Source organism: Dendrobates tinctorius, unplaced genomic scaffold (assembly GCF_039654945.1).
Source record: "Dendrobates tinctorius isolate UK_male_01 unplaced genomic scaffold, ASM3965494v1 ptg000164l, whole genome shotgun sequence".
NCBI lineage: Eukaryota > Metazoa > Chordata > Amphibia > Anura > Dendrobatidae > Dendrobates > Dendrobates tinctorius.
The window spans coordinates 4,187,565-4,215,267 of NW_027361831.1; the positions used below are offsets into that span (position 1 = coordinate 4,187,565).

The 27,703-nt window shown below is 45.0% G+C and overlaps 1 protein-coding gene across 1 annotated transcript in view; it reads right to left on the reverse strand.

Annotated features, from left to right (window-relative positions):
- Nucleotides 1–27,703, reverse strand: part of LOC141052992 (uncharacterized) — a 94,481-nt gene that overhangs the window by 32,491 nt on the left and 34,287 nt on the right. Inside the window, exons 7-8 of the mRNA XM_073550315.1 lie at nucleotides 15,096–15,896; nucleotides 14,894–15,064 (exon numbers count right to left, since the gene is read on the reverse strand). Coding sequence (XP_073406416.1) covers nucleotides 14,894–15,064; nucleotides 15,096–15,896 — 972 coding nt within the window. The remainder of the gene's footprint in view (nucleotides 1–14,893; nucleotides 15,065–15,095; nucleotides 15,897–27,703) is intronic.

A 27,703-nucleotide genomic window follows, 5' to 3' on the forward strand; every position in this document is an offset into this window, starting at 1 on the left:
GAAGGACGCTCTGGCTCTTCATCTACCTCTCAGTACCCTGGAGGAGGCTATGACACAGGCCATCCGGATGCCCCGAGGTTACGGGAGAGAGGTGTCGTGCAATGGGAGGTTCCCTTACTTCCAGTTAAGTTCGTAGATACACCACATTCTGAGCCCAAGGAGGTTGGGGCCACCACCTTCAAGGAAAGGGAGAGGAGACGAGGACGGGAAGGAAAACTTTGCTTCTACTGTTGTAGTCCAGGACACTGGAAAAAGGACTGTCCCTCCTGTCCTTTGACTCCCAAGATGCGGGGAAACACCTAATTCTGCGTAACTACTGAGGAGGCTGCCTAAACTCTAAGGTACCTTTTTTCCTCATTTGCTAAGTTACTGTTAGAAGTGGAACTTGGTGTTGAGAACTGCTTTACTCCCACTTCAGCCTTTGTGGACTGTGGCTCATCCTTGAATTTAATTGACTCAGATCTGGTTGCCAGATGTAGATTAGGGACAGTTAGGTTGGGTTGGAAAATCTCATTAATATCGTTGCCATTGATGAAACACCTTTCACTAAGAATGTTGTTAAATTCATCTCCAAGGAATTTATCCTCAAAGTGGGGCCTTTACATCAGGAACGCATTTCATGTTCTGTCCTGGACAATCTTCCTGCGAGTTTAGTGTTGGGGTTTTCCCTGGTTACAATTACACAACCCGTTCATTGACTGGGAGTCTCAGGGTATTGTGAAATAGGGTCCCAATTGTTCTGAGGGTTGCTTTGTTACTGTGTCTGTGTCATCCGTCAGTCTAGAGAGTATTCCAGAGTACCTGAAGGTTTTTGAGGATGTATTCTCTGAAAAAGAAGCTGAGGTTCTACCACCACACCGCACATTTGATTGTACTGTAAACCTTGTTCCGGGGGCCAAATTGCCCAAAGCCCGTTTGTACAACCTTTCCGGCCTGGAGCGGGCCGCCATGAAGGAGTATATCTCCGAAAGCCTTCGTCCCTCTGTTTCTCCTGTGGCGGCTGGCTTCCTTTCTGTAAAAAAAAAAAAAGATGGTGCTTTACGCCCATGCCTCGATTTTCGAGAATTAAATAAAATTACTGTAAGGAATACTTACCCTCTTCCACATATTCCTGATTTATATAATCAATTGTCTGGGGTCAGGTGGTTTTCTAAAGGCCCTTTTACATTTAGCGATGCACCAGCGATCCCGACCACGATACGACCCGGTCAGGATCGCTGGTGCATCGATAAATGATCGCTAGTGAGCTGCCACACAGGCAGATCTCACAGCGATGCAGCAGCGATACAGCGGACAATACCTACCTTTCAGACGCGGCGATCCTGACGTCCTCCCGCCCGCCTCCACACGTCGCTCGTCAGCGCCAGCAGGAAGCCCAGCAGGAAGCGTCCGACGAGAAATGGAGCTGCGCGATCAGCGATGGACAGCGGGGGAGCTGGTCGGAGGTAAGTATCACACAGAGCGATATCGCTAACACATCACAAAATCGGTGACATTATAGCGATATTGCTAGCGATATCGCTATGTGTAAAACCCCCTTAAGTTCGACCTCAGGGGAGCATACAATCTTATCTGTGTGCAGGACAAGGATGAGTGGAAAACTGCATTTCTCACCTCTGAGGGGTTGCTTGAGAATTTGGTTATGAGTTTTGGTCTTACTAATGCACCAACGGTTTTCCAGAACCTTATTAACCATGTTTTTTCTGATTTTATGGGGCGCTTTATGGTGGTTTATCTTGATTATATCCTTGTATACTCGGTTGATAAACAGGCTCACATGGGTCATATTCATGCTGTTCTCCAGAGGCTTCGAGAGAACTCTCTCTTTGCTAAACTCGAAAAATGTTTATTTTTTGTTCAGGAACTGTCCTTTCTGGGTTTCATTTTGTCTGCTGAGGGGTTTTGTATGGACCCTAGAAAGGTACAGGCTATACATAGTTGTCATGGGAGATTTCAACTATCCAGACATTTGTTGGGAATCTCTCTCAGGCAAAACTAACAGGTCAAGGAAATTCTTATCCTCTCTTGCTGACAACTTTATCTTCCAAAAGGTAGGGGAGAAAACAAGGGGAACTGCTACCTTGGATCTAATCCTTATAAACAGGGAGGAAATGGTTGAGGAGGTAAAAGTGGCTGGGACCCTAGGAGGTAGCGACCATGCTATTTTAGAATTTTGGATAACTAGAGGAGGAAGACCTGTGAAGACTCAGACGTCAAGGTTAGATTTCAGAAAGGCAGATTTTAAGGGATTCAGAAAGAGAATTGGAGGGATCCAATGGCTGGATATCCTTAAAGACAAAAATGTCCAGGAAGGATGGGAAATCTTGAAAAATGAAATTCTCAAAGCACAGTTGTTAACAATTCCAAAAAGAGGGAAGAATAGGAAGCATTTAAGGAAACCAGGATGGATGAACACAGAACTTAAGCACATGCTAAAAAGGAAGAAAAAAATGTTTATAAAATGGAAAGAGGGAGGCATATCTAAAGAAGAATATAATGCTGTCTGCAGAACCTGCAGGGCACAAATCAGATTATCTAAAGCTGAAAATGAATTGAGGCTTGCAAGAGATGTCAAAAGCAATAATAAAGGATTTTGGGGATATGTCAAAAGTAAAAGAAAAGTCAAAGATGCTATAGGATTTTTACAGGATGAAAATGATGAAATAGTAAGACAGGATGTTGAAAAGGCTGAACTTTTAAATTCCTATTTTGCATCTGTTTTCTCTCAGAAAGGAAATGTAACATCAACTGTTCTTCACTGTCCTATTAAGGGAATAGAAGAGTCCAGAATATCTATAAACAGAAAGATAGTGAGGAAACACTTAGCTAGCCTAAATGAATTCAAGTCTCCAGGTCCAGATGAATTACACCCCAGAGTACTGAAGGAGATAGCAGAAGAAATTTTTGAACCCCTCGCCATAATCTTTGAAAATTCTTGGAGAACAGGAGAAGTGCCAGAAGACTGGGGAAGAGCAAATGTTGTTCCTATCTTCAAAAAGGGGAAGAAGGTGGACCCAGGCAACTATAGGCCGGTGAGTCTGACTTCTATACCAGGAAAGATCTTTGAACAAATTATTAAACAACATGTATGTCAGTACCTGGATAAGAATGAAGTGATTAAACAGAGTCAGCATGGGTTTGTAACTAATAAGTCATGTCAGACTAACTTAATTTCCTTCTATGATGGAATCACTGATTGGGTGGATCAAGGAAATGCTGTAGATATAGTATATCTTGACTTCAGCAAAGCATTTGACAAAGTCTCTCATACAATCCTTATTGAAAAAATTACTAAGTATGGAATGGACAAGGCAACTGTTAGGTGGATTCATAACTGGCTTAGTGATCGGACCCAAAGAGTGGTCGTAAATGGCTGCACATCCAGTTGGAAGAATGTCTCAAGTGGGGTACCACAGGGCTCTGTCCTGGGCCCTGTTTTGTTCAACATCTTTATCAACGATTTAGATGAAGGAATTGAGGGTAAACTGATTAAATTTGCTGATGACACAAAGCTAGGAGGGATAGCTAATACTAGAGAAGAGAGAGAGAGGATTCAAAAAGATATAAATAAACTGGAGAAGTGGGCAGCAACTAACAGAATGGTTTTTAACAGGGAGAAATGCAAAGGGGCAATAAAAATGAAAAAAGCATATACAGAATGGGAGGAATAGGGCTAAGTGACAGCACATGTGAAAAAGACTTGGGTATACTAATAGATCACAGACTGAATATGAGTCAACAGTGTGATGCAGCAGCAAAAAAGGCAAATGCAATTCTAGGATGTATTAACAGAAGCATACAGTCTAGATCACGTGAAGTCATTATTTCCCTCTACTCCTCTTTGGTCAGACCTCATCTGGAATATTGTGTCCAGTTTTGGACACCACATTTAAAAAAAGACATCAACAAACTGGAGCAAGTTCAGAAAAGAGCGACCAGAATGGTGACCGGTCTGCAAACCCTGTCTTATGAGGAAAGGTTGCAGGATTTAGGAATGTTTAGTTTGCAAAAGAGAAGACTGAGAGGAGACTTATTAGCTGTCTACAAATATCTAAAGGACTGTCACATTGTAGAAGGATCAACTTTATTCTCATTTGCACAAGGAAAGACTAGAAGCAATGGGATGAAACTGAATGGGAGGAGACACAGATTAGATATTAGAAAAAACTTTTTGACAGTTAGAGTGATCAATGAGTGGAACAGGCTGCCACGAGAAGTGGTGAGTTCTCCTTCAATGGAAGTCTTCAAACAGAGGCTGGACAGACATCTGACTGGGATGATTTAGCGAATCCTGCTTTGAGTAGGGGGTTGGACCAGATGGCCCAGGAGGTCCCTTCCAACTCTACGATTCTATGACCTGTTTTTTCATTGGTTCTGGGTTACCTATTTATTGGATGCCTCACTCTATTACATTTTACAATTGTCGTGTTCTCTTTATGTGCCCTTTTTTTGATAGAAATAAAAAATTGATTCTTATTAAATAGTTTTAGACTCCATAGTTTCTCCTGTTTTTCAATATGCTGTCCTAGGAATCGTCTCTATTGTAAACATTATTGAGGCCCACTACATGCACATCATTGGTGATGGGTTAATAATGTCTTTTTGGAGCATTGTTTTCATTTGTATTTTGTACCTTTGGCGGGTTTACCTAATGCTGAGAAGTTATCCAGGTGTTTGTTGAGCATGTGCGATTGCATGGTGCACCTGATAGTAGGGTGGTGTCTGATAGGAGGGTGCAATTCGTGTCCAGGTTCTGGAGAGCTTTTTGTGAAAGGCTCGGATTAGTTTGACCTTTTCATCGGCTTACCATCCAGAGACCAATGGTCAGACTAAAAGAACCAATCAGTCCAAGGAGCAAATTTTGCGGTGTCTTGCCACGTCCCGGCAGGATGATTGGTACTTTTCATTGCCCATGGCAGAATTTGCATTTAGTAATCGTATCAATCAGTCAACTGGCACCTCTCAGTTCTTTTGTAATTATGGTTTTCACCCTCATTTTGGTGAAATTTCCCAGCTGGATTCAGGGTGTTCAGGGGCTGATTTGACTATTCAGTGGTTGGGGGAGGTTAAGAGGGAGATCCAGAGGAGCATTGGGGAGGTTCAAGGCAAATATAAGTTTTTTTCCGGATAAACGTCGGTCGTTGGGGTTGGTATTCCGGGTAGCAGATAAGGTATGGTTATCTACCAAGAATATAAGGTAGAAGGTCCCTTCGGCTAAGTTGAGTCCTACATTTATTGGTGGTCAATCCTGTGGCCTTTCGCTTGCGTTTGCCTCCGACGTTGCGGATCCCCAATGTTTTCCATAAGGCTCTGTTGAAGCCATTGCTGTCTTCCTCAGGTGTACTTCGGTCTCGGCAGCTGCCTGTCTTGGTGGATGGTCAGACTGAGTATGAAGTAGAACGGGTTGTGGTGTGCTCCAACGTTCTCTCCAGTATTTAATTCATTGGAGGGGTTACTGTCCTGAGGACTGGTCATGGGTTCCGGCGCGTTTGGTCCATGCGGGCCGCTTGTTCCGAGCCTTTCACGCTCATTATCCAGGGAAAATAGGAGGTCAAGTAGCCCCCTCATTGAGAGGAGGGCACTGTCATGATCCAGGTTATCTTTTTCACATCCTGGTCATGTGTGGGTTAACTTTTTCTCCCCACAGCTGCCGGCGGATTTTGTCAGTTATAGTACCTGCCACTGGCTACAGCGGCTGACCCATTACACAGATTCATCCTCTGCCCTGTGCTGTATTCCTGTGTCTGTCCTCACCCGGTATCCCGCCCTGACTAACTACATACCCTCTGTGCGTTGACCCCCTGGTGCCTGACTCGGCTTGGACTCTGACCTGTCGTCTTGTCTCTCGTTTTATTGTTCCTGCTCCCGACCGGCTCTGACTTTTCTGGATCGCTTCTGACCTTGTTACTGCGTTTACCGCTCGTTACCAACCCGGAATGTCTGACTCTTCTCCTGTCATCCAGTAGCTACTGTGTGGCTGTTCCGCTGTTCACGTGTGTGAGTGCTGTCCCCTCTCTACGTTATCGCCCCCTGGTGGGGGTCGCACACCAGCTCTGCTGCTGTGTGACATGGGTGATGCTACACAGCCCAACCGCATCTCAGCTTCTCAATGCAGATTGGGTGATAATGAAGAGGAAAAGCAGCTGGTTGCCTGTGCTACAGACGGTACTACCCACACCAGCTTCATCACTTCTATTCAGCATAGATAGCCTGAGGATGAGGAGGAGAACATGGACAGTCATCTTGGTGGGGAAAGTGAAGTCTTGGCTGTTCGCAGTCTGGCATACGTGGCTGAATTTATTTTCTGCTGCCTTTCCCATGACCCTCGCGTTGTACGCATTTTGGCCAATACTAATCACTGATTAGTCACCCTTTTAGACCCACGCTACAAGGAGAACTTTACATCTCTCCTTCTTGTGGCGGAGAGGTCTATTAAAATGTTGCAGTACCAAAAGGCCCTAACTGAAGTATTATTAAAAATCCCATCTGACGACGCTGGTGGCAGAGGTCACAGTTCCTTGGAAAACCAAGGAATGGAGACGAGGGAGACATACACCAGATGCATCAGAGGCAGGAGAACACTCTTAAAGGTGTGGAAGTCTTCTCAGACCCTCCCGTCTCCCAGGGCCTCATGCGTGGAGTACTCTGACAAGGAGGGATACATTTTGGATGCTGAAAGAGTACCTTGCTGACCGTACCAGCGTCCTCTGTGATTCCTCTGTGCCTTACAACTATTGGGTATCCAAGCTAGACATGTGGCATGAATTGTCGCTCTATGCCTTGGAGGTACTAGCCTGCCATGCACTTGCATTTTGTCAGATCGGGTTTTTAGTGCTGCCAGGGGTAATATAAAGATAGACGTATCTGCCTGTCAACTGAAAATGCTGACAGGCTGACTCTTATCAAAATGATCAAGGGCTGGATTGGCCTAGACTTCTCAACACCACAGACTGAAAGCAGCGGAACATAAACTCAAATCCTTTTTTATCTAGTCTATTCTGCCGCACGCCTTCCCACCCAAACATGAATATACGCTTCAGGATTGCTTCTTTTTTGTCCTCCACCGCCATATTAAGAGGGTGATCATGCTACCCTCACTATAAATTTTTTAAGGGTGTTTATGATGCCCGCATTAACAATTTTTAGAGGCCTACCTCAAATATTCTTTGACATGTATACCCCCCAAGGGTAAATGTTTTTCAGCCCACGCACTTAGTGCATGGGCATTTCAAGAATATGATACCCACTCCTTAATCATGGGAAAAAAAATGTTTTCTGAGGCTCTCAACTATGTCTCTTCAAAGCTGTATTGTAGTGACTCCCAATTTTTGGCATCCCTTCCACTTAATGCATAGACTTTATCAGTGTAGATGTACTCCTTAGCAATGGGAAAAAATGCTTTTCTGAGACTCCATCTTCTAGTTCAGGGAACATTTTTGGAAACCAAAAGAGCAGGTGGGTTTTATTAGTGCATGATCCACTGCCTTGTTGTGGGCTGTGAGGTGGTCTTGACATAGGGAGTTCTCACACTGCATACAGGATATCACAGCCAGGACAGGAGACTTTGTACAGTAAGTACAGAAGATCCTGGCTTCCTCCATATCATCCTGAGTAGATGCGAAACGTTCCACTATATTCCCCGGTAGAGCTAATGAAATAACAGTCCTTGATGCTGCTACGTTAAACTAATTGCTTTTTTCAGGGCTTAGTCAAATAGATTCTCTTCTGTTATAATAATACCGCTCTTATCTGCAATTTCTGTAAGGTGAGGTGTGGCAGTAGGTATAGCGTATCACAGGCATCTAGTCAGGGATTATTGCTTTATAAATGCTAAGCCTTGTAGCTGTTTTTCTCATGCACTCATTGACCGATTCATGTTTTTTATGGTGATCTGTATTCAGAAATTCATCAAAGTTGACAGTGTTACTTGCATTCCTCCAGCGTTTGTTGCTGCCATGTACAATATAATATATTTTCAAGGCCGGCTCAAATCCCTTCTATATTCTACAATACCGCCCTTATCTGCAATTCATCTACGGTGAAGTGTGGCAGTAGGTATAGCTTATGACAGGCATCTAGTTAGGGATTATTGCCTTATAAATTGTAAGCCTTGCTTCTGCTTTTTCCATGCACCCATTGACAGGTTTATTTTTTCAAGATGATCTGTTCTGTACTCCGAAATTCAAAGCAGGCATAACTAACTGATTTAATGTGGCGATTCACAGTTTCTCTGTAGCATCTGTATGTAAGACATACTGGTGGGAGACTTTATGTTACTGAAGCTGAAATTGCCACTTCTGAACTCTCCAGTGCTTTGTTTACATACATTTCTGAGTGCTTCTTGAAGTATGTTGAGGTCATTGCCCTGCTGGAAGGCCCATGATATAGGATGCAAACCCAGTTTTCTGACCCTGGGCACTACATTGCGACCCAAAATCCTTTGGGAATCTTCACATTTCATGATGCCTTGCACACAATCAAAGCTTACAGGGCCAGAAGCAGCAAAACAACTCCAAAATGTCTTTTGAACCTTCACCATATATGAGTGTAACTACTATGTTCTTTTATTTGTAGGCCTCATTCCATTTAAAGAGTAGAATGATTTGCTTGACCTGATGGTCCTGAAAAAAATAAAATAGCCCAATGGGTGGAGGAGCATTTTTTTTACTCTTATTTATTTTACCTTATATACAAGTTATAATCCCGGAAAAAATGTTTCTTAAAATTTTTCCAGTAAAATCCATTGTCAGTCCGTAAAAGTGGCGTAATACTCTTGACAACATTGTTCCCAGCAGCAACCTGGGATTCATAGATGCTTCCAGGGATCTTCCCTATGTTGATCCCATCGATTTCAGCAATTGTTAGACTGTTCCAGACCTCAAGGAGGGGGCCTCCATCAAAATGCTCGAGTTTCCCATTGAATTCCATTGTACTTATTACTCTGTTCGGGTACCCGAGCATTACAAATTGCTCTACTTAAGTAACGATTACCCAAGTATTTTAGTGCTCGCACGTCACCAATAGGGAATCTTCAGCCAGGAGTTCCATCTGAATCACCTATTTCAGAGATTTACATGGAAACCTTGGTGTAAGCGCTCAGCATAGAGCGCAGGATAAATGAGAGCCGAGTCTTACTGCTATTTTTGGGAAGCAGAATAAAACAAATCAAGAGCAGGTGAAGAATTGGTTTTAATAATTTTTTAGGCCGTTCCTAAAAAATAAACCGTATCTGCGGTATAAGTGATTAAATGACTTTATTCTTCAGGTTGGTGCAATTACAGCAATAACAGATTTATATCGGTTTTCATCTTATGCAGCTGTCACACACAAAAATAAACTTACTTTTTGCATCGCCATATTTTGAGAGTTATCATTTTCCTTTATTTCTGCCAACAGTCATGTGAAGGATTCTTTTTTGCAGGACGAGTTGATGTTTTTATTGGTACCATTTTCAGGCTCATAATTTTTGATCACTTTCTATTCCCATTTTTGGGAGGCAGAATGAACGAAAAACAGAAATTCAGGTTTTATTTTTTTTATGCCATTCCTTGTGTGGTAAAATTGATAAGGCAGCGTTATTCTTCGGGTCAGTACAACAATATCACATTTACATATATTTTTACATTTTGGCGCATTTACACACTAAAAACTATTTTATAGAAAAAAATAATTATTTTTGCATCGCTTTTTTCTGAAAGCTATAACTTTTTGATTTTTTCCACTGTTGGAGTTATATGGTTGCTTGTTTTTTTGCAGGACAAGCAAGATGTCGTTTTAAGAGATACCATTTTTATATACATTCGGATTGAGCCGAGATACCAATCTGCAAACGCGTGGCCTCCGGCAGCCCACAGCTTCAGTAAAATGGTGGCCAGGAAACCAATGATACACTCCGCTCTGCTCACTACCGACACCGGGCCGCAGCATTGCTACACTTCTGCCGCTGGCTTCCTAAGGAAGGGACACTGCTCCTTGCAACACACTCTGCTCTGCCTCACCATAGACACCAAACAAGCATCGCTGAAATACCCAATCCTCCCACTCAGGGCTCGCAGCATTGCCCCACTTCTGCCACCGGCATCCTGAGGATGGGACCATACCTCCTGTGACCTGGCTCTACCGCCGCCGGGCCCCAGGTAAGATACCTTAAATTTCGACTGTAAGATGGACCCCCATTTTATAAAAATATTTTTTTCCTATTTTCCACAGTGCGTCTTTTGATCCGGTGAGTCTTATATTCCGAAAAAAACAGTAATTATTAATGTCGAACTTGACAATTAATATATAACTTTTTAAAGAATGGCAACAAAACCATGCACTAATAAAGAATATTTATTACACACACATAAATCTACAGCATATTACACACAAATATATTTATACCCAAGCTGGGGACCAATATATATATATATATATTTTTTTACAATACAACACTAATACAGTATTAGCAAAACAATACCACACATTCAAACCCAAAATTGCCTAATATTTTCACCCACGTTACCTAATCACATACATCATGTAGCAGATAGTCAACCTAACACTAACTGTTCCTATATAGAAATCAAGGGGTTACATATCTAGATATCCAGTAAGGGGTTAAGGATATAAATAGCTAGGGGGTTAATGCAGGGGTTAGGGATGGATACTTAGCTCAGTATTCTCGTCATGATACCGGTGGAAAATTATAGAGAAAGGATCCAGCACTGGGTTTTTAACCCCAGCAAAAAAACATGCAGTGTACAGTTCCACGTGTGTGAAATGAGGTCATCGGTATATTGTATTTTCCCCAACCACTGGTTAAGGTGCATTACCCAATCCCTGATTGGGAGCTACAGTGGCATGTAAAAGTTTGGGTACCCCTAGTCAAAATTATTGTTATTGTGAACACTTACGCAAGTTGACAATGAAATGATCTCTAAAAGGGCTAAGGTTAAAGATGACACATTTAAAAAAAATGTACTCTATTTTTCAGACTATAAGATGCACCTAGGTTTTAGAGGAGGAAATTAGGAGAAGAAAAATTTGAAGCAACACATGTGGTCAATTCTGTACTTAATATCCTCCATCCTGATATATATAGTCCCCTCATCCCCATCCTGATACACATGGCCCCCTCATCCCTACCCTGGTATGTATGGCCCCCTCATCCCTATCCTGGTATGCAGGGCCCCCATCTCATCCTAGTATGCATGGCCCCATCCCTATCCTAGTATGCAGGACCCCCATCTCATCCTAGTATGCATGGCCCCATCTCGTCCTATTATGCATGGCCCCATCGCTATTCTGGTATGTCTGGCCCCAATGCCAGTCCTGGTATGCATGACCCCATCCTTATGATTGGCCCCCACCCCCATCCTGGTTTGCATGTCCCCATCAGAAAACAAAAAAAACATTACACTTACCTTCCCGGCGCCCCCTGGCAGAATCTTGTTCCGATGGCAGCAACTGCTTTATGCTTTTAAGCAGAGCATGGCAGGGATGTCATGTGCTGCTTGCAAGCCGAAGGGCAGCTGCCAGAATACTCACTGCTCTGCGTGCTCAGAGAGCAGCGAGTATTCACTATTCTTCAGTAGCGCCCACAGTGTCAGCCGGAGCCTTCCTGCAGCTGCCGGGCGGTCATGTGTGCCGCTACTTAAGAGAAAGGAATATTCACCTCTCTCCATGCCGAGAGAGGTGAATATTCATTCCTCTTCAGTAGCGGAACATGTGAACACCCGGCAGCTGCAGGAAGGCTCCAGCTGACACTGTGCGCGCTACTGAAGAGTAATGAATACTCACTGCTTTCTGCGCATACAGTCCTGGTGTGCAGAGCAGTGAGTATTCTGGAAGCTGCCCTTCGGCTAGCAAGCAGCGCATGACATCCCAGCCATGAGCTGCTTACAAGCATAAAGCAGCTGCTGGCATCGGAACAAGATGTTACGAGGGAGCATCGGGAAAGATGTGTAATTTTTTTTTAAATGTTTTCTGATGGGTCTTGCATAGCAGGACCAGGGTTGGGGGCCAAACATACCAAGATGCTATTAAAGAGAAATGAATATTTATTGACCTCCACACCCATGGACGTGGAATGCAGTGAATATTCATTTCTGTTTAGCAGAGGCACAGGAGTTAGCCGCAGCAGCCGTCTCCTGCCTCTGTGACCCGCTGCTCTGCCGATGCCGCTCCCCCACCTCCCCACCACAGCCAGAGCAGGTACATCTGGACTATAAGAGGAACCCCCCATTTTCCTCCACAATTTTGAAGGAAAAAAGTGTGACTTATAGTCTGAAAAATACGGTATATATTGTCATTTTTTATATTTTAAAGATTACAAAATGGAAAGTGAGCTGATGCAAAATTTTGGGCACCCTACATGGTTAGTACCTACTAACACCCCATTTTGAAAGTATCACAGCTTGTAAACACTTTTTGTAGCCAGCCAAGAGTCTTTCAATTCTTGTTTGAGGGATTTTCATTTATTCTTCCTTGGAAAATTCTTCAAGTTCTGTGAGATTCCTGTGTCGTCTTGCATCCTCTGCTATTTTGAGGTCTAGCCAAAGATTTTCAATGATGTTCAGATCAGGGGACTGCGAGGGCCATTGTAGAACCTTCAGCTTGCACCTTTTGAGGTAGTCTATTGTGGATTGTGACGTGTGTTTAGGATCATTATCCATTTGTAGAAACCATCCTCTTTTCAACTTCAGCTTTTTTACAGAAAGTGTTATGTTTGCATGAAGAATTTGTTGAAATTTCATTGAATCCAGTTTTCACTCTACCAGCAAAATGATCCCCTGGCAATTGGCTGCAACACAATCCCAAAGCACGATTGATCCACCCCCATGTTTAATGGCTGGCAAGATGTTCATTTCCTGGAATGATGTGCCCTTTTTTCTTCACATATACCTTTGATCATTGTGGCTAAAGAGTTCTATTTTAACCTCATCGGTCCACAGGACTTGTTTCCAAAATGCATCAGGCTTGTTTAGATGTTCTTTTGCATACTTCTGACACTGAATTTTATGTCTGCAAGACAGGTTTTCTTCTGGTGACTCATCCATGAAGGTCATATTTGTGCAGGTGTCTCTCTCTGACAAGTAGAACAATGTACCACAACTCCAGAGTCTGCTAAATCTTTCTGAAGGTCTTTTCCAATCGGGGGCTCTGATTTGCCTCTCTAGCAATCCTACCAGCAGCTCTCACTGAAATTTTGCTTGGTCTTCCAGACCTTATCTTGACCTCCACTGTTCCTGCTAGCTAACCTTTCTTAATTACATTTTGAACTGAGGAAAGGGCTACTTGAAAACACTTTATCTTCTTATAGTCTTCTCCTGCTTTGTGGGCCTCCACCATTTTCAGAGTGCTGAGCAGCTGCTTGGAAGAATCAATGGCTGATGGTTTTCAGTCCAAGGTTAGAGGAGGCTTTGTTTTTATAAAGCTGGGACGTTTGCATCACCTGACCTTTCCTAACGATGATTTAAACAAGCCATAACCCTAACAGGCTAATTAATGCATGAAACATTAGTCAAAGTTATCTGAGCACACAAATCTCCAAGCGTGCCCAATTTTTTGCGTCAGTCTATTTTCCTTTTTCAATTTTAAAATGTAAAAATTGACTATATATATATATATATATATATATATATATATATATATATATACACACACACACTGTATATATATATATATATACTGTGTGTGTATATATATATATATATATATATATATATATAATGTGTGTGTTTTTTGCCTAAAATACAATGTAAATGTGTCATCTTTAACTTTAGTCATTTCAGAAATCATTTCATCTACCACTTACTTAACTGTTCGCAATAACAAAATTTTGACTAGGGGTGCGCAAACCTTTACATGTCACTATATGATGTACCTTTGTAACCTCAGCTGATAGGACGGAATGAAACAACTGTTTTTTCCAGCTGTCCCCTTCTTGATAACACTATCTTAGCAAAACTATTATCCATCTGCTTTTGATGCACCCAGAATGGGCATACCTTTGTATAAGTCAAACACACTGTGATCCTGTCTTTTGATGGGAAGGAGGCTTCTGATACACACACAACACACACATCTCCAACAGTTCCCCTTTACACTGTTAGGGTGGTCTCAAAAGACCCTCAGTATATTGGAAGGTTGCCAAATTAGATAGGCTCGATTGAGTCAGGATGGACAAATGAACACAGACACGGGTATCTGAATTCAAATCTCCTGCATTTAATGAAACATGTCCAGCTTATATTCACTGCTGGAAGGGCATACACATTAGGTCATCTCTAAGCTATGCACATGCAGGGCTTGTTATGAAATCATTTATTACAGTAAAATATCCTATCATGCATATGTCAGCATAAGTCCATTTTATTATCTATCAGGTTATTTTCCATTTAAAGGTAAAAAGGGAACAGGTTTTCTATTATGTAAGGTCCAAATGTCCATATAATTAGTTCTATCTTACTAAGGTTTATAGCGTTATCTGATTAATTATATTACCACCCGCCATTAGCCACCCTCAATCGATACTGTGCCTGGTACCAGGACAGACTGTAAGGGGCAATTCAGCTATGTCATGTTAACCCAGGGAGAGGTATATCAAAGTCCTTTTTACTAGCTAAGAGTGTCAGTGTGTCTTTATATGATTCTGTATATGAGAGTAATGTCTTAGAGAGATCTATGTCTTAGAGGGGTTCCTGAATACCCTATCAACACTCAGTTATTGGTCAATATTTTGACTCTCTGCTGATTTCTTGTACAGTTTATCAAAAACACATGGTTTCTCCCTGTGTGAGTTTTCCTTTGTGCTCAACAAAATGCGATTTTTTTTTAGTAAAATATTTCCCACTTAGGTATGAGAAGGACTTCTCCATTTGTGAAATATTTCATTTTTTAGTAAGACTACTTTTGTTGGTCAAATATTTTTCACAATCTGAACATGAAAATATGATTTCTCTGGTGATTAAGAAAATGTGATATCTGCTTAAAAGGTTTCCCACATTGAAAATTGTTTCTCCCCTGTGAGTTCTCTGATGTGTAAAATTATTTGATTTATATGTAAAACATTTCCCACATTCTAAACATGAATATGGCCACTCATCTGTGAATTTTCTGATGTGTAAAAAGATGTGATTTCCTGGCAAAACATTTCTCACATTCTGAACATGAAAATGGCTTCTCTCCTATGTGAGTTCTCTGGTGTGTAACAAGCTTTGATTTATATGAAAAAAAGTTCCCACATTCTGAACATGAAAAAGGCTTCTCCCCTGTGTGACTTCTCTGATGTGTAACAAGATTAGATTTATCTGCAAAACATTTCCCACATTCTGAACATGAAAAAGGCTTCTCCCCTGTGTGATTTCTCTGATGTGTAAGAAGCTTTGATCTATATGCAAAAGATTTCTCACATTCTAAACATGAAAAAGGCTTCTCCCCTGTGTGACTTCTCTGATGTGTAACAAGCTTTGATCTATATGCAAAACATTTCCCACATTCTGAACATGTAAATGGCTTCTCCCCTGTGTGACTTCTCTGATGTGTAACAAGATTTGATTTATCTGCAAAAGATTTCTCACATTCTAAACAAGAAAAAGGCTTCTCACCTGTGTGAGTCCTTTGATGGTTAGCAAGTTTTGACTTACTTTTAAAACATTTACCACATTGTGAACATAAATATGGTTCCTCCTCTGCGTGAACAGTTTTTTGTCTAAGAAGCTCTAAATTTTGGCTAAATGGATCAGAATATTGGACCTGTTTTAAATTATCAAATGATGGATCTTTGCTGTGAAAGGATGATGGTATTTGTGGAATGGTGGCATAAACATCAGTTATATCTTGTGTGATATTAAGGTCATCGGATTTAAAAACTGAAGATGTCAGTTGTCCCTCTGATCTTCTGGCGTAGTCATCTGTCGAGATTAAACATTATATTTAAATGAAATATCCTGAATTATATTTTTAAAATATACATTGAAACGTATGCTGATGCTATATAGGAAAAATCAAATTATTTACTAGGACAAAAATTATTCACAAGCCAAGAGCAGACCTCAGAGCAGGAACCAGCAGAATAATAAATTTGACCTTCTTTATTCATTCTGCATCTCAAATATTGCAATAAGCCTCCAAAAAGTATTATGTAGAACACAATATCAGTAAAGACTTCTAATGCACCCCACCACTCAAAAAAGCAAGACTCCACATACATCCATCATCTGTCAAAAAAATAGAGGGTTTCCACATTATTAATGGAGAGAGGACTCTTGAAAAGCAAGATGAAGTCCATGAACCAATCCAGCAAATTTTGTGCTTTCAAAGCCAAATATCCCCCTTGCTTTTGTTTCCTGCATTTTGCCTTAACCCTGTTAGCATCCACATGTTTAGCACTGTAGTAAAAACCCACTTAAACATTTACAGTGTTAGTGTCTCCAGAAGCACAAGGTTGGCACCACTTATTGGGTACTAAAACGGTATATTGGCAATTTTCACTCTCCAAAATCCGCTGCATGCTAGTTTCCAGGGAATACCTGTGGAGTAAAAAAAAGTCACTACTCCTATAGATGAATTAACTGCGAAAAATTGATTCAACTTTATTAGCTTTTCTACTGTTCTATTTTTCTGCCGTTCTGGCATCACCGTGCCAACAAACTATTCTAGTAAAATCTACATTCCAATAGCCAAATGGCACTCTTCCCCTTCAATGCCACACCTTGTGCCCAAACAGTAAAATTTTGTCCAATTAAAAAGAAGTTGCAAAATAAATTATGGGGGTCCAATTTTACTACTACCCCTGTTAGGTGTTGGGTTCCTGCCACTGCACAGCAGGAATCCAGAGCCTTGCACCCAGTGGTCTCCCATTCTTCTTCAGCCGCAGTGGAGCCTGCTCAGCAGATTCGTCGGTCCCGGCGTCCTGTCCAGGTCAACTCTTTGGGTTTGCTTGCTGCTGCCACCTCTGGCACAGCTATGGCAATGCATGCTGCTCAGCAGCGAGATTCTCCAGGGACTAAGTCCCCATGTCGGGCCACTGAGCATGCCCGTGGAGTGATCTTCCATTGGAAATCGAAGGTCACGTGCTCAGGTCCTGCTCCTGTTCGGATTGGCTCATCCAAGAAGCCAGGAAGGTCCCGGACGCTCGCGGCTATAAAAGGTCCGCATGGCCTCTTGGCCATGCGCTAGAATACTCTGTATTTTCAGACCATGAGGAGTGAGTGATGTATGCACGTATGAATGTCTCTGGTGACTGACTCATTATGGAACCCCTACCCTTGGTACGCATGTGTTGTGCAGCCTAGCCTGCTAGCGCCCAGGCTTAGGTGTAGGTAGGGCAGAGTCGGAGTCAGGCATTAGTCCCCATCAGTGACTAGGCACGCCACAGTGCATGTGCTCCACACTCCGTAGCCAGCGTCTATAGCAGCATTCGCGGCAGCGACGCCGTAAGCTCAGAGGGCCTAGAGGAACTCTAACCCCGTGTCCTTGGGGTAGAGTTCTGTGGCCGCTTTCTGGATGGACTCTGTGAGCTAAACAGGCTCCGGTATTTATGTTCAGCGGCTGTGCGGCTCTGTGAGTCAACAGAGTTCGCCCCCGTTCACGCTGGGTGACGTAACCCACGTATGACTGTTTTCACGCCGCTCTATTCTTCCGCCATTACCTAGCAGCAGTGTACCACCTCTGCACGGTGGACCCCGGGCTGCGAACGCACCTACTATTATTTATAATTTGGTGCGTTCCGCCAGCCCTAACATTATCCTAGAGCCAGGGTCTGGCTAGTAAAGGCGGATGAACAGCGACTGCTGCAGTACATCCGGCAGCTGCAGGGCAGGTTGGCGGCTCTCGAGCGTTCAGCCTCAGCTGCGGATGTTACTGCGGTCACTGTTCAGGCAGCCACAGAGGCTGTCTCCCGTGTGACCACAGCCATCCCTGCCCCCGACTTTGTCCTGCCTCCCGCTGCCCGAGAAGTTCTCGGGTGATAGTGCTTCCTGTAGGGGTTTCGTAAGCCAGTGCTCTATACAGCTGGAGCTGCTGACCACACGATTCCCCTCTGAGCAGGCTAAAGTGGGATTTATTATTTCCCTCTTGTCGGGCAGGGCTTTGGAGTGGGCCACACCGCTGTGGGAGCATGGTGATCATGTGGTGCAGTGTCTCGTGGTTCTTGGACACTCTGAAGCAGGTCTTCCTGGGACCACGAGTCACCCATTACACCGCCTCCGGCTGCTGGCATTGTCACAGGGCTTGTCTATGGTCAGACACTTTGCCATCCAGTTCCGGACGCTGGCCTCAGAGTTAGAGTGGTCAGATAAGGTCCTCATTCCGGCATTCTGGAGAGGTTTGGCTGGCCATGTGAAGGACGCTCTAGCCACCAGGGAGATTCCAGCTACACTGGAGGAGCTTATCATTGTCTCCACCCGTATAGATCTTCGCTTCGCCGAGCGAAGGTTGGAGCGGGACCAGTGTAGACAGAGGATTAGGTTGGCACCTAGTTTTGCTAAACCTCTGGAATCTTCCGATCGGGCGTCCAAGCGTCAGGGGGCTTCCCATGAGGGATCCAGACCTCGGTCCACTCGAGCTCCTGTGAGCAGTGATGTTTGCCGGCAGTCCAGTCACCTTGCCAACCGGTGCTCACAGCAGCGGGGAGAACGCTCGCGCCTAGTGGCCGTAGGAGGCGGCGCCCTAGAATCAGCAACGTTTTCCTCCAAGCTGTCCTTTAAGGGGACACTTGAGTTTGATTCTTCCACTCTGGCGGTGGAGGTTTGCGTGGATTCCGGGGCAGAGGGCAATTTTATGTCGTCAGCCTTCGCTCAACGGCACGTTATACCCCTGGTTATGATGTTTACACCAGTCACCGTCAGAGTGGTGAACGGCACCACTCTACCCTCACAGATAACCCACCAGACCGTCCCCTTGTTACTCTCAGTGGCTCCATCTCATCAGGAGACGATATCCCTCCTCATCATGCCCGAGGGTATTGACCAGGTACTTCTAGGGGTCCCCTGGCTGCGGTACCACTCCCCCCATATAGAGTGGTCCACAGGGAGGATTATTGGGTGGAGTAAATCTTGTGAGGGTAGATGTCTGAGGGAGTGCGATCAGGTTGCCTCCACCGAGGTTCACGCTGATCTCTCCTCGCTCCCCAAACACTATCGACAGTATGCGGACGTGTTCTCCAAAAAGGCGGCGGAGACCCTTCCACCGCATCGCCCCTATGACTGTCCTATTGACCTCTTGCCTGGTGCTGAGCCTCCCCGGGGTCAAGTCTATCCCCTATCTCTCCCGGAGACTAGGCCATGTCTCAATACATCAGGGAGAATCTGGCAAGGGGATTCATTAGGAAGTCAGTTTCTCCAGCGGGGGTGGGATTCTTCTTCGTCCAGAAGAAGAGTGGGGAACTACGTCCTTGCATTGATTACAGGGGTCTTAACGCCATCACCATTAAAAATAAGTATCCTCTGTCCCTGATATCTGAGCTGTTTGATAGGCTACGGGGAGCGAGGGTGTTCTGCAGGGGGCTTACAACCTGATTCGCATCCGTGATGGGGACGAATGGAAGACGGCATTTAACACCAGGGATGGGCACTATGAATACCTGGTGATGCCCTTCGGCCTCTGTAATGCCCCGGCCATCTTCCAAGACTTTGTGAACGATATCTTCCGGGATATGCTTACCACCTCGGTTGTAGTCTATCTGGATGATATTCTCATCTACTCTCCAGATATTGACTCTCACCGGAGAGATGTTTGCAAAGTTTTCGATCGCCTGCGCGCAAACTCCCTCTATGCCAAGTTGGAGAAGTGTGTGTTTGAGCAGGAGTCCTTGCCTTCCCTGGGCTATATCATCTCTGCCCAGGGATTGGCCATGGATCCTGCCAAGCTACAGGCGGTAATGGATTGGCAGGAACCTCATTCTCTCAAAGCAGCGCAGCGCTTTATGGGGTTTATAAATTATTATCGCCAATTCATCCCCCACTTCTCGACTTTGGTAGCACCCTTGGTAGCCCTCACCAAGAAGGGTGCAAATCCCAAGTTGTGGTCGGAACCGGTCTCCAAGGCCTTCTCCTCCATTAAGTCCTATTTTGCTAGCGCTCCCATTCTACATCGCCCAGATGTAGATAAGCCCTTCATTCTGGAAGTGGATGCCTCTTCCGTTGGTGCTGGAGCGTTCCTGTTTCAGAAGGACATGCAAGGTCGGAAGCACCCATGCTTCTTTTTCTCCAAGACCTTCACACCGGCGGAGAGGAATTATGCCATCGGGGACAGGGAGTTGCTAGCAATGAAGTTGGCCTTCTCGGAGTGGAGACATCTCCTGGAGGGGGCTTGCCACCCTTTCCAGGTGTTCACCGACCACAAAAACTTGGTGTATTTGCAAACAGCCCAGCGGCTAAACTCTCGCCAGGCCAGATGGTCTTTATTCTTTTCCTGGTTCCACTTCACCCTCCATTTTCTCTCCGGGGAGAAGAACGTCCGGGCCGATGCTCTCTCCCGCTCCGTGGTGTCATCGGATGAAGAGGAGGAGGAGCCTCGGCTGATCGTCCCATCCGAGAGCCTGAGGACTGTGGCTCTGGTTGCCCTTGAGTCAGTACCTCCAGGCAAGACATTTGTCCCTGCCCGTCTGCGACCGGAGGTTCTCTCTTGGGCTCACTCGTCCAGGGTGGGTGGACATTTCGGGACAAAACGGACCTCTGAGCTTTTGGCGAGGACGTACTGGTGGCCGTGGCCGCATATGGCCCGTGATATCAGGGACTTTATTCAGGCATGCGTCTCTTGCACCCAGAATAGGTCCTCTTGGCAGCGGCCCGCTGGGCTTCTTTTTCCTCTGCCGGTAGCGGACAGGCCCAGGGAGATGGTCGGTATGGACTTTGTGGTGGGGCTACCCAAGTCCAGTGGCATCACGGTCATTTGGGTTGTCACAGACCATTTCTCTAAGATGGTGCACTTGGTACCTCTTTCCCGGTTACCTTCTGCGAGGGGCCTGGCAGTGTTGTTCATTAAGCACGTTTTCCGCCTGCATGGCATGCCGGACAAGATTGTCAGTGACCGTGGTCCTCAGTTTGCGTCTCGGTTGGAGAGAGCTTTGTTCCCTGCTCAGCATTGAGCTGAATCTCTCCTCGGCCTATCATCCCGAGACGAATGGGTTGGTAGAGAGAGCCAACCAGACCCTGATCACATATCTTCGACATTTTGTCTCAGCCAGGCAGGACGACTGGGCATCCTTGCTGCCGTGGGCAGAGTTCGCTTTGAACAATGCTGTGGCTGACTCCACCGGTCAGACCCCATTCCTCCTAAATTACGGTCAGCATCCGCGCGTTCCTGTGCCCATGCCCGTATCATCCGACTCCAGGGTGGCAGACTGGGCGGTGGAGGCACGTGACATTTGGGATCGCACCCAGGATGCTATCCGGGCTTCCAAGGAAAGAATGAGGACCTCCGCTGACGCACACCGGCGCCCTGCTCCGACTTTTGCCCCTGGCGACTTGGTGTGGCTCTCCGCCCGAAACATCAGGCTGCGGGTAGAGTCTGCTAAGTTCGCACCGCGCTACATTGGCCCCTTCAAGGTCCTCGAGCAGATCAGCTCTGTGGTCTACCGTCTGGCTCTTCCACCACACTTGCCTATCTCTGATACATTCCACGTGTCTCTCCTTAAGCCTGTTAATTTGCTCCGGTTCTCCGAGTCATCTGCCGGGACATCAGACTTGTCTTCGGACGAGTTTGAGGTCAATGCCATCGTGGGATGCAAGGTGATGCGGGGCAAAAAGTTTTATTTGGTGGATTGGAAGGGTCATGGTCCAGAGGCTCGGACCTGGGACACCCAGCGGTCTCCCATTCTTCTTCAGCCGCAGTGGAGCCTGCTCAGCAGATTCATCGGACCCGGCGCTCTGTCCAGGCCAACTCTGTGGGTTTGCTTGCTGCTGCAACCTCTGGCACAGCTATGGCAATGCAGGCTGCTCAGCAGTGAGATTCTCCAGGGACTAAGTCCCCATATCGGGCCACTGAGCATGCCCGTGGAGTGATCTCCCATTGGAGATCGAAGGTCACGTGCTCAGGTCCTGCTCATGTTCGGATTGGCCCATCCGAGAAGCCAGGAAGGTCCCGGACGCTCGCGGCTATAAAAGGTCCGCTTGGCCGCTCGGCCATGTGCTAGGATACTCTGTATTTTCAGACCATGAAGAGTGAGTGATGTATGCACGTATGAATGTCACTGGTGACTGACTCATTATGAAACCCCTACCCTTGGTACGCATGTGTTGTGCAGCCTAGCCTGATAGTGCCCAGGCTTAGGTGTAGGTAGGGCAGAGTCGGAGTCAGGCATTAGTCCCCATCAGTGACTAGGCACGCCACAGTGCACGTGCTCCACACTCCGAAGCCAGCGTCTATAGCAGCATTTGCGGCAGCGACGCCATGCGCTCAGAGGGCCTAGAGGAACTCTAACCCCGTGTCCTTGGGGTAGAGTTCTGTGGCCGCTTTCTGTGCGCTTTTTGGCTGGGCTCTGTGAGCTAAACAGGCTCCGCTATTTACTTTCAGCGGCTGTGCGGCTCTGTGAGTCAACAGAGTTCGCCCTTGTTCACACTGGGTGACGTAACCCACGTGTGACTTTTCACGCCGCTCTATTCTTCCACCATTACCTAGCAGCAGTGTACCACCTCTGCACGGTGGACCCCGGGCGGCGAATGCACCTACTATTATGTATAATTTGGTGCGTTCCGCCAGGCCCAACACCCCCTTGTGAAATTTAAATTAATTATGTTAGATCAACATTTTAGTTACATTTATGCGTTCAATTTTTTGTTAGTTATGGTCATATACATAAAGGGTTAAACTTCCTGAACGTCATTTTTTATACTATAAGGAGTGCAATTTTCTGAAATATAGGCCCTCCAAGTCACTTCAAAAGTTATTTGGTCCTCAGAAAAATAGGTTTGTATATTCCCTTGAACATATGACATGATTTTACCCCTTTATGACATTTTACGTAAGTTTACACCATGGTTGGGAAGGAGTTACGAGTTTCTGCAAAATTACTTAAACTTACGTCATGGCGAGCATGACACATTTCAGCCACATTTGGCCTAGCATTGTCATGCATCAGAAGGAACCCAGGGCCCACTGCACCTGCATATGTTCTCACAATGATCTGAGGATCACATCCCGGTACCTAATGGCAGTCAGGCTACCTCTATCTAGCACATGGAGGGCTGTGCGGTCATCCAACAAAATGCCTCCCCACACCATTTCTGACCAACTGACAAACCGGTCATGCTGGAGGATGTTGCAGGTAGCAGAACATTCTCCATGGCATCTGCACACATGCTCAGTGTGAACCTGCTCTCATCCATGAAGAGCATACGGCGCCGATATCGAATCTGCCAACCTTGGTGTTTTATGACAAATGCCAATTGTCCTGCACGGTGTTGGGCTGTAAGAACAACACCCACTTGTGGATGCCGGGCTCTCATACCACCCTCATGGAGTCTGTTTGACAGTTTGAGCAGACAAATAGATGTTAGTGGCCCCTTCACATCTCTTGGTATCTACTCCATGCTCTGACAGACACAGCTACACTTCTTGCCACAGCTCGCTTTGATGTGCCATCCTGTATGAGCTGCACTACCTGAGCAACTACTGTGGGTTGTAGACACCGTCTCATGCTACTGTACAGTACCTCAAGGGGTGAGAGCAATGACAAAATGCAAAAGTGACCAAAACAACAGCCAGAAAGGATGAGAACAGAGAAGTTCTTTGTTCTCATTCTGCAGAACCACTCCTTTTATAAAGGTTGCCTTGCTAAATGACTATCATTGCTACCTGTTATCTGTTCCGTTTGCACATCAGCAGGAGAAATTGAGTCACAATCAATGTTGCTTCATAACTGGACAGGCTGATTTCACAGAAGTGTGATTGACTTGGAGTTACATTGTGTTGTTTAAGTGTTCCCTTAAGTGTTATTTTTTTGAGCAGTGTATATATAAATATATACCATATTTTTAGGACTGTAAGAAACACCGGACCATAAGATGCACCACAAATTTGGGGGTGGAAAATAGCAAAAAAAGATTTTTATAAGATGGGGGTTCATGTTATCGGTCGAATTTAAGGTATCTTATCTGAGGGCCGGCTGGGGTAGAGCGGGGTCACAGGAGGCATGGTCCCTTCCTCAGGAAGCTGGCAGCAGCAGAAGTGGGGTAATGCTGCAGTCCCGGGCTATCCCAGTGGTACGATTCTGAGATTCCGATGTCGGCGGTGGGGCAGTGCAGAGTGCGTTGCATGGAGCAGGGTCCCTTCCTCAGGGAGCCGGTGGCAGAAATGTGGTGATGCTGCGGCCCGGTGTTCATGGTGAGCAGAGCCGAATGCATCATTAGTTTCTTAGCGGCCATTTTCCTGAAGCCGAGGGCCGAGATCTCAATCTGTGCACGCGCGGCCTCTGGTGGCTATTTTCCTGAAGCCGAGGGCCACAAAAGATCTCAATTTGCGCATGCACGGCCTCCGGCGGCTATTTTCCTGAAGCCTACAGCCACAGGAAAAATGAAGCACAAGAGGCCCAGCTGAGATCTCAATCCGCGCACGCGCCACCTCCGGTTGCCCACAGCTTAACGAGGATGGAGGCAGGGAAACCAATGATGCGCTCCGCACTGCTCACCACCAACACTGAGCTTCAGCATCGCCACACTTCTGCCATCGCTGGTTCCCTGAGGAAGGAACGCAGCTACACCATTGCCGCAACACCCCCTGCTAAGCCTGCATTCAGACTATAAGACACCCCCCCCATTCTCCTCCCAAATGTTTTGGGGAAAAAGTGCATCTTATAGTCAAAAAAACGGTATATACACATATATACATACAGGTGCTTTTCAGAGAATCAAAATATCATCAAAAAGTTAATTTATTTCAGTTCTTCAATACAAAAAGGGAAACTCATATATTAGATTAGAGTCATTAAAACAGAGTGATCTACTTCAAGTGTTTATTTCTGATAATGTTGATGATTACGGCTTACAGCCAATGAAAATTCAAAAGTCATTATCTCAGTAAATTAGATTAAAAAACATTTGCAATTCCTTCCTAAGCATTTAAAAAGGTCCTTTAGTCTGTTTCAGTAGGCTCCACAATCATGGGGAAGACTACTGACTTGATAGATGTCCAGAAGGCAGTCACTGACACACTCCACAAGGAGGGTAAGCCACAAAAGGTCATTGCTAAAGAAGCTTGCTGCTCAGAGTGCTGTATCTAAGCATATTAATGGATAGTTGAGTGGAAGGAAAAAGTACAGTGCTGTGCAAATTAATTGGGATAAAGCATTTTTTTAAGTAAATCGTAAGTTGGTTACCAGTCAGTGATTCAAACCAGTTTTAAAGGGAATCTGTCACCCCTTTTTGAGATGTCATATAATGATATCATTCAATTGTGTGTCACATAAGGATTCTCTTAGTACTTTCGCTTCCCCCTGACAACGCACCTTTCATGCATAAATACCTTTTTTATATCGGTTCAGATGTATGTAAACTGCCGTGGTCCGGTCCGCTGAGCGGGGCTTATTCACCTGCTTCCCTCACTCCCTGTCTTGCTCTACGCATTTCTTCTTGTGTACAGCAAGACAGGGAGGGGGGGAGCAATAGACAATGCCAGAATTGTCTTACTTGGGCAAAGGAGAAAAAGAACTGGACTGTTGCTCAGTGGTCCAAGGTGTTGTTTTCAGATGAAAGTAAATTTTGCAATTCATTTGGAAATCAAGGTCCCAGAGTCTGGAGGAAGAGTGGAGAGGCACATAATCCAAGCTGCTTGAGGTCTAGTGTGACGTTTCCACAATCTATGATGGTTTGGGGAGCCATGTCATCTGCTGGTGTAGGTCCACTGTGTTTTGTCAAGACCAAAGTCAGCGCAGCCATCTACCAGGAAATTTTAGAGCACTTCATGCTTACCTCTGCCAACAAACTTTTTGGAGATGAAAATTTCATTCTCCAGCAGGACTTACACCTGTCCACACTGCCAAAAGTACCAATACCTGGTTTAAAAACAACAATATCACTGTGCTTTATTGGCCAGTAAACTCGACTGACCCTAACCCCACAGATAATCTATGGGGTATTGGCAAAAGAAAGATGAAAGACACTAGACTCAACAATGCGGACGAGCTGAAGGCTGCTATCAAAGCAACCTGGGCTTCCACAACACCCCAGCAGTGCCACAGGCTTATCGCCTCCATGACACGCCTTGATTGATGCAGTAATTGATGCAAAAGGAGCCCCGACCAAGTATTGATTGCGTTTACTGACCACACATTTCAGTAGACCAACATTTCGGATTTTAAAATCAATTTTCAAGCTGGTGTTATAAAGTTTTCTAATTTACTGAGATAATGACTTTTGGGCTTTCAATGGCTGTAAGTAGGGATGAGTGAATATACTCGTTAGGATTCGGTACTCGGTGAGTAATGCGGTACTCGTATCCTAGCGAGTAAATTTCACTACTCGCCTCGCAATTTTCGGATCTCCCGCCCGGCATTTGTTAGCCAATCACAGTAAAGCCGCCGCCTTCTTTGTTGTGGCATTACTGTGATTGGCTGGCCGCGCAGCGTCACTGTATTGCTGGAGCCCATGGAGAGCGGTCGCATCAGCTGATGTGGCTGCTCTCCACGGGAGATGGATGTGAGACCCTCGTTATTAATGGGATTACGGTGGAAAGGTGAGTATAGGTTGCTTTATTATTTTAATTTTTTTACAGGTGATCGATGGCTTCGGAGAATTAGGTGTGTGCGGTGAGTACGTACTCTATGTTATGTGTTGTATGTTATGTGTATGTGCTGTATGTTATATGATGTATGTTCTGTATGTCTTTTCTTTTTTTTTTTACATTCACCACATTAGCTGGATGATGTGAATACTACTTTCCCATCATCCGCTAGTGCTGTCACTGTAGCGGGCATAGCCGGATGGACAAATAGCCCATCGGACAATGCCCGCACAGGCCCCGCACAGCACTGGCACAGCCCGCACAGCACTGGCAGAGGCCGCAGAGCTCGGCACAGCCCCACAGACCCCCGCACACATAGTCTTCGCCCGCACACATTCTCCGCCCATTACTCACATTTCCCATAGATTTACATTGGACTCGTTACGAGTACCCGAGTATTAGGAGCTACTTGTAACGAGTACAGCGAGTCCGAGTATTTCACTACTCGCTCATAACTAGCTGTAAGACATAATCATCAACATTAACAGAAATAAACACATGAAATAGATCACTCTGTTTGTAATGATTCTATATAATATATGAGTTTCACTTTTTGCATTGAAGATCTGAAATAAATTAACCTTTTGATGATATTCTAATTTACTGAGAAGCACCTGTGCATACACACACGTATAAAGATTGTTTTTTTTGTGCCAAAGTGGCTGACGATTCCCTATAGACAGATGGAGTCACTTTGGACTCTGTCTGGTTATGATTCAGTGATATTCGTTTTTTTAAGAAGGCATTACAGAGCAGTCAGTCAAAGTTTTCTGCATCTCCACAAAGGACACTGCTGAACAGAGACCAGACGAAGTCCAGAGTTACTCCACTGCCTCATAAAAGTGAAGGAATCCCTCAGTGGTTTCATCTAAATCATGTCATTTGGAGATTATGTATGTGCATAATGCATGCGCACTACAATGTACTGGGCACTACATTGTACTCGGCAGTGAAATGTCTGGGAACTACAATGGAAGATTTCTAGCAAGGTGCTCACCAC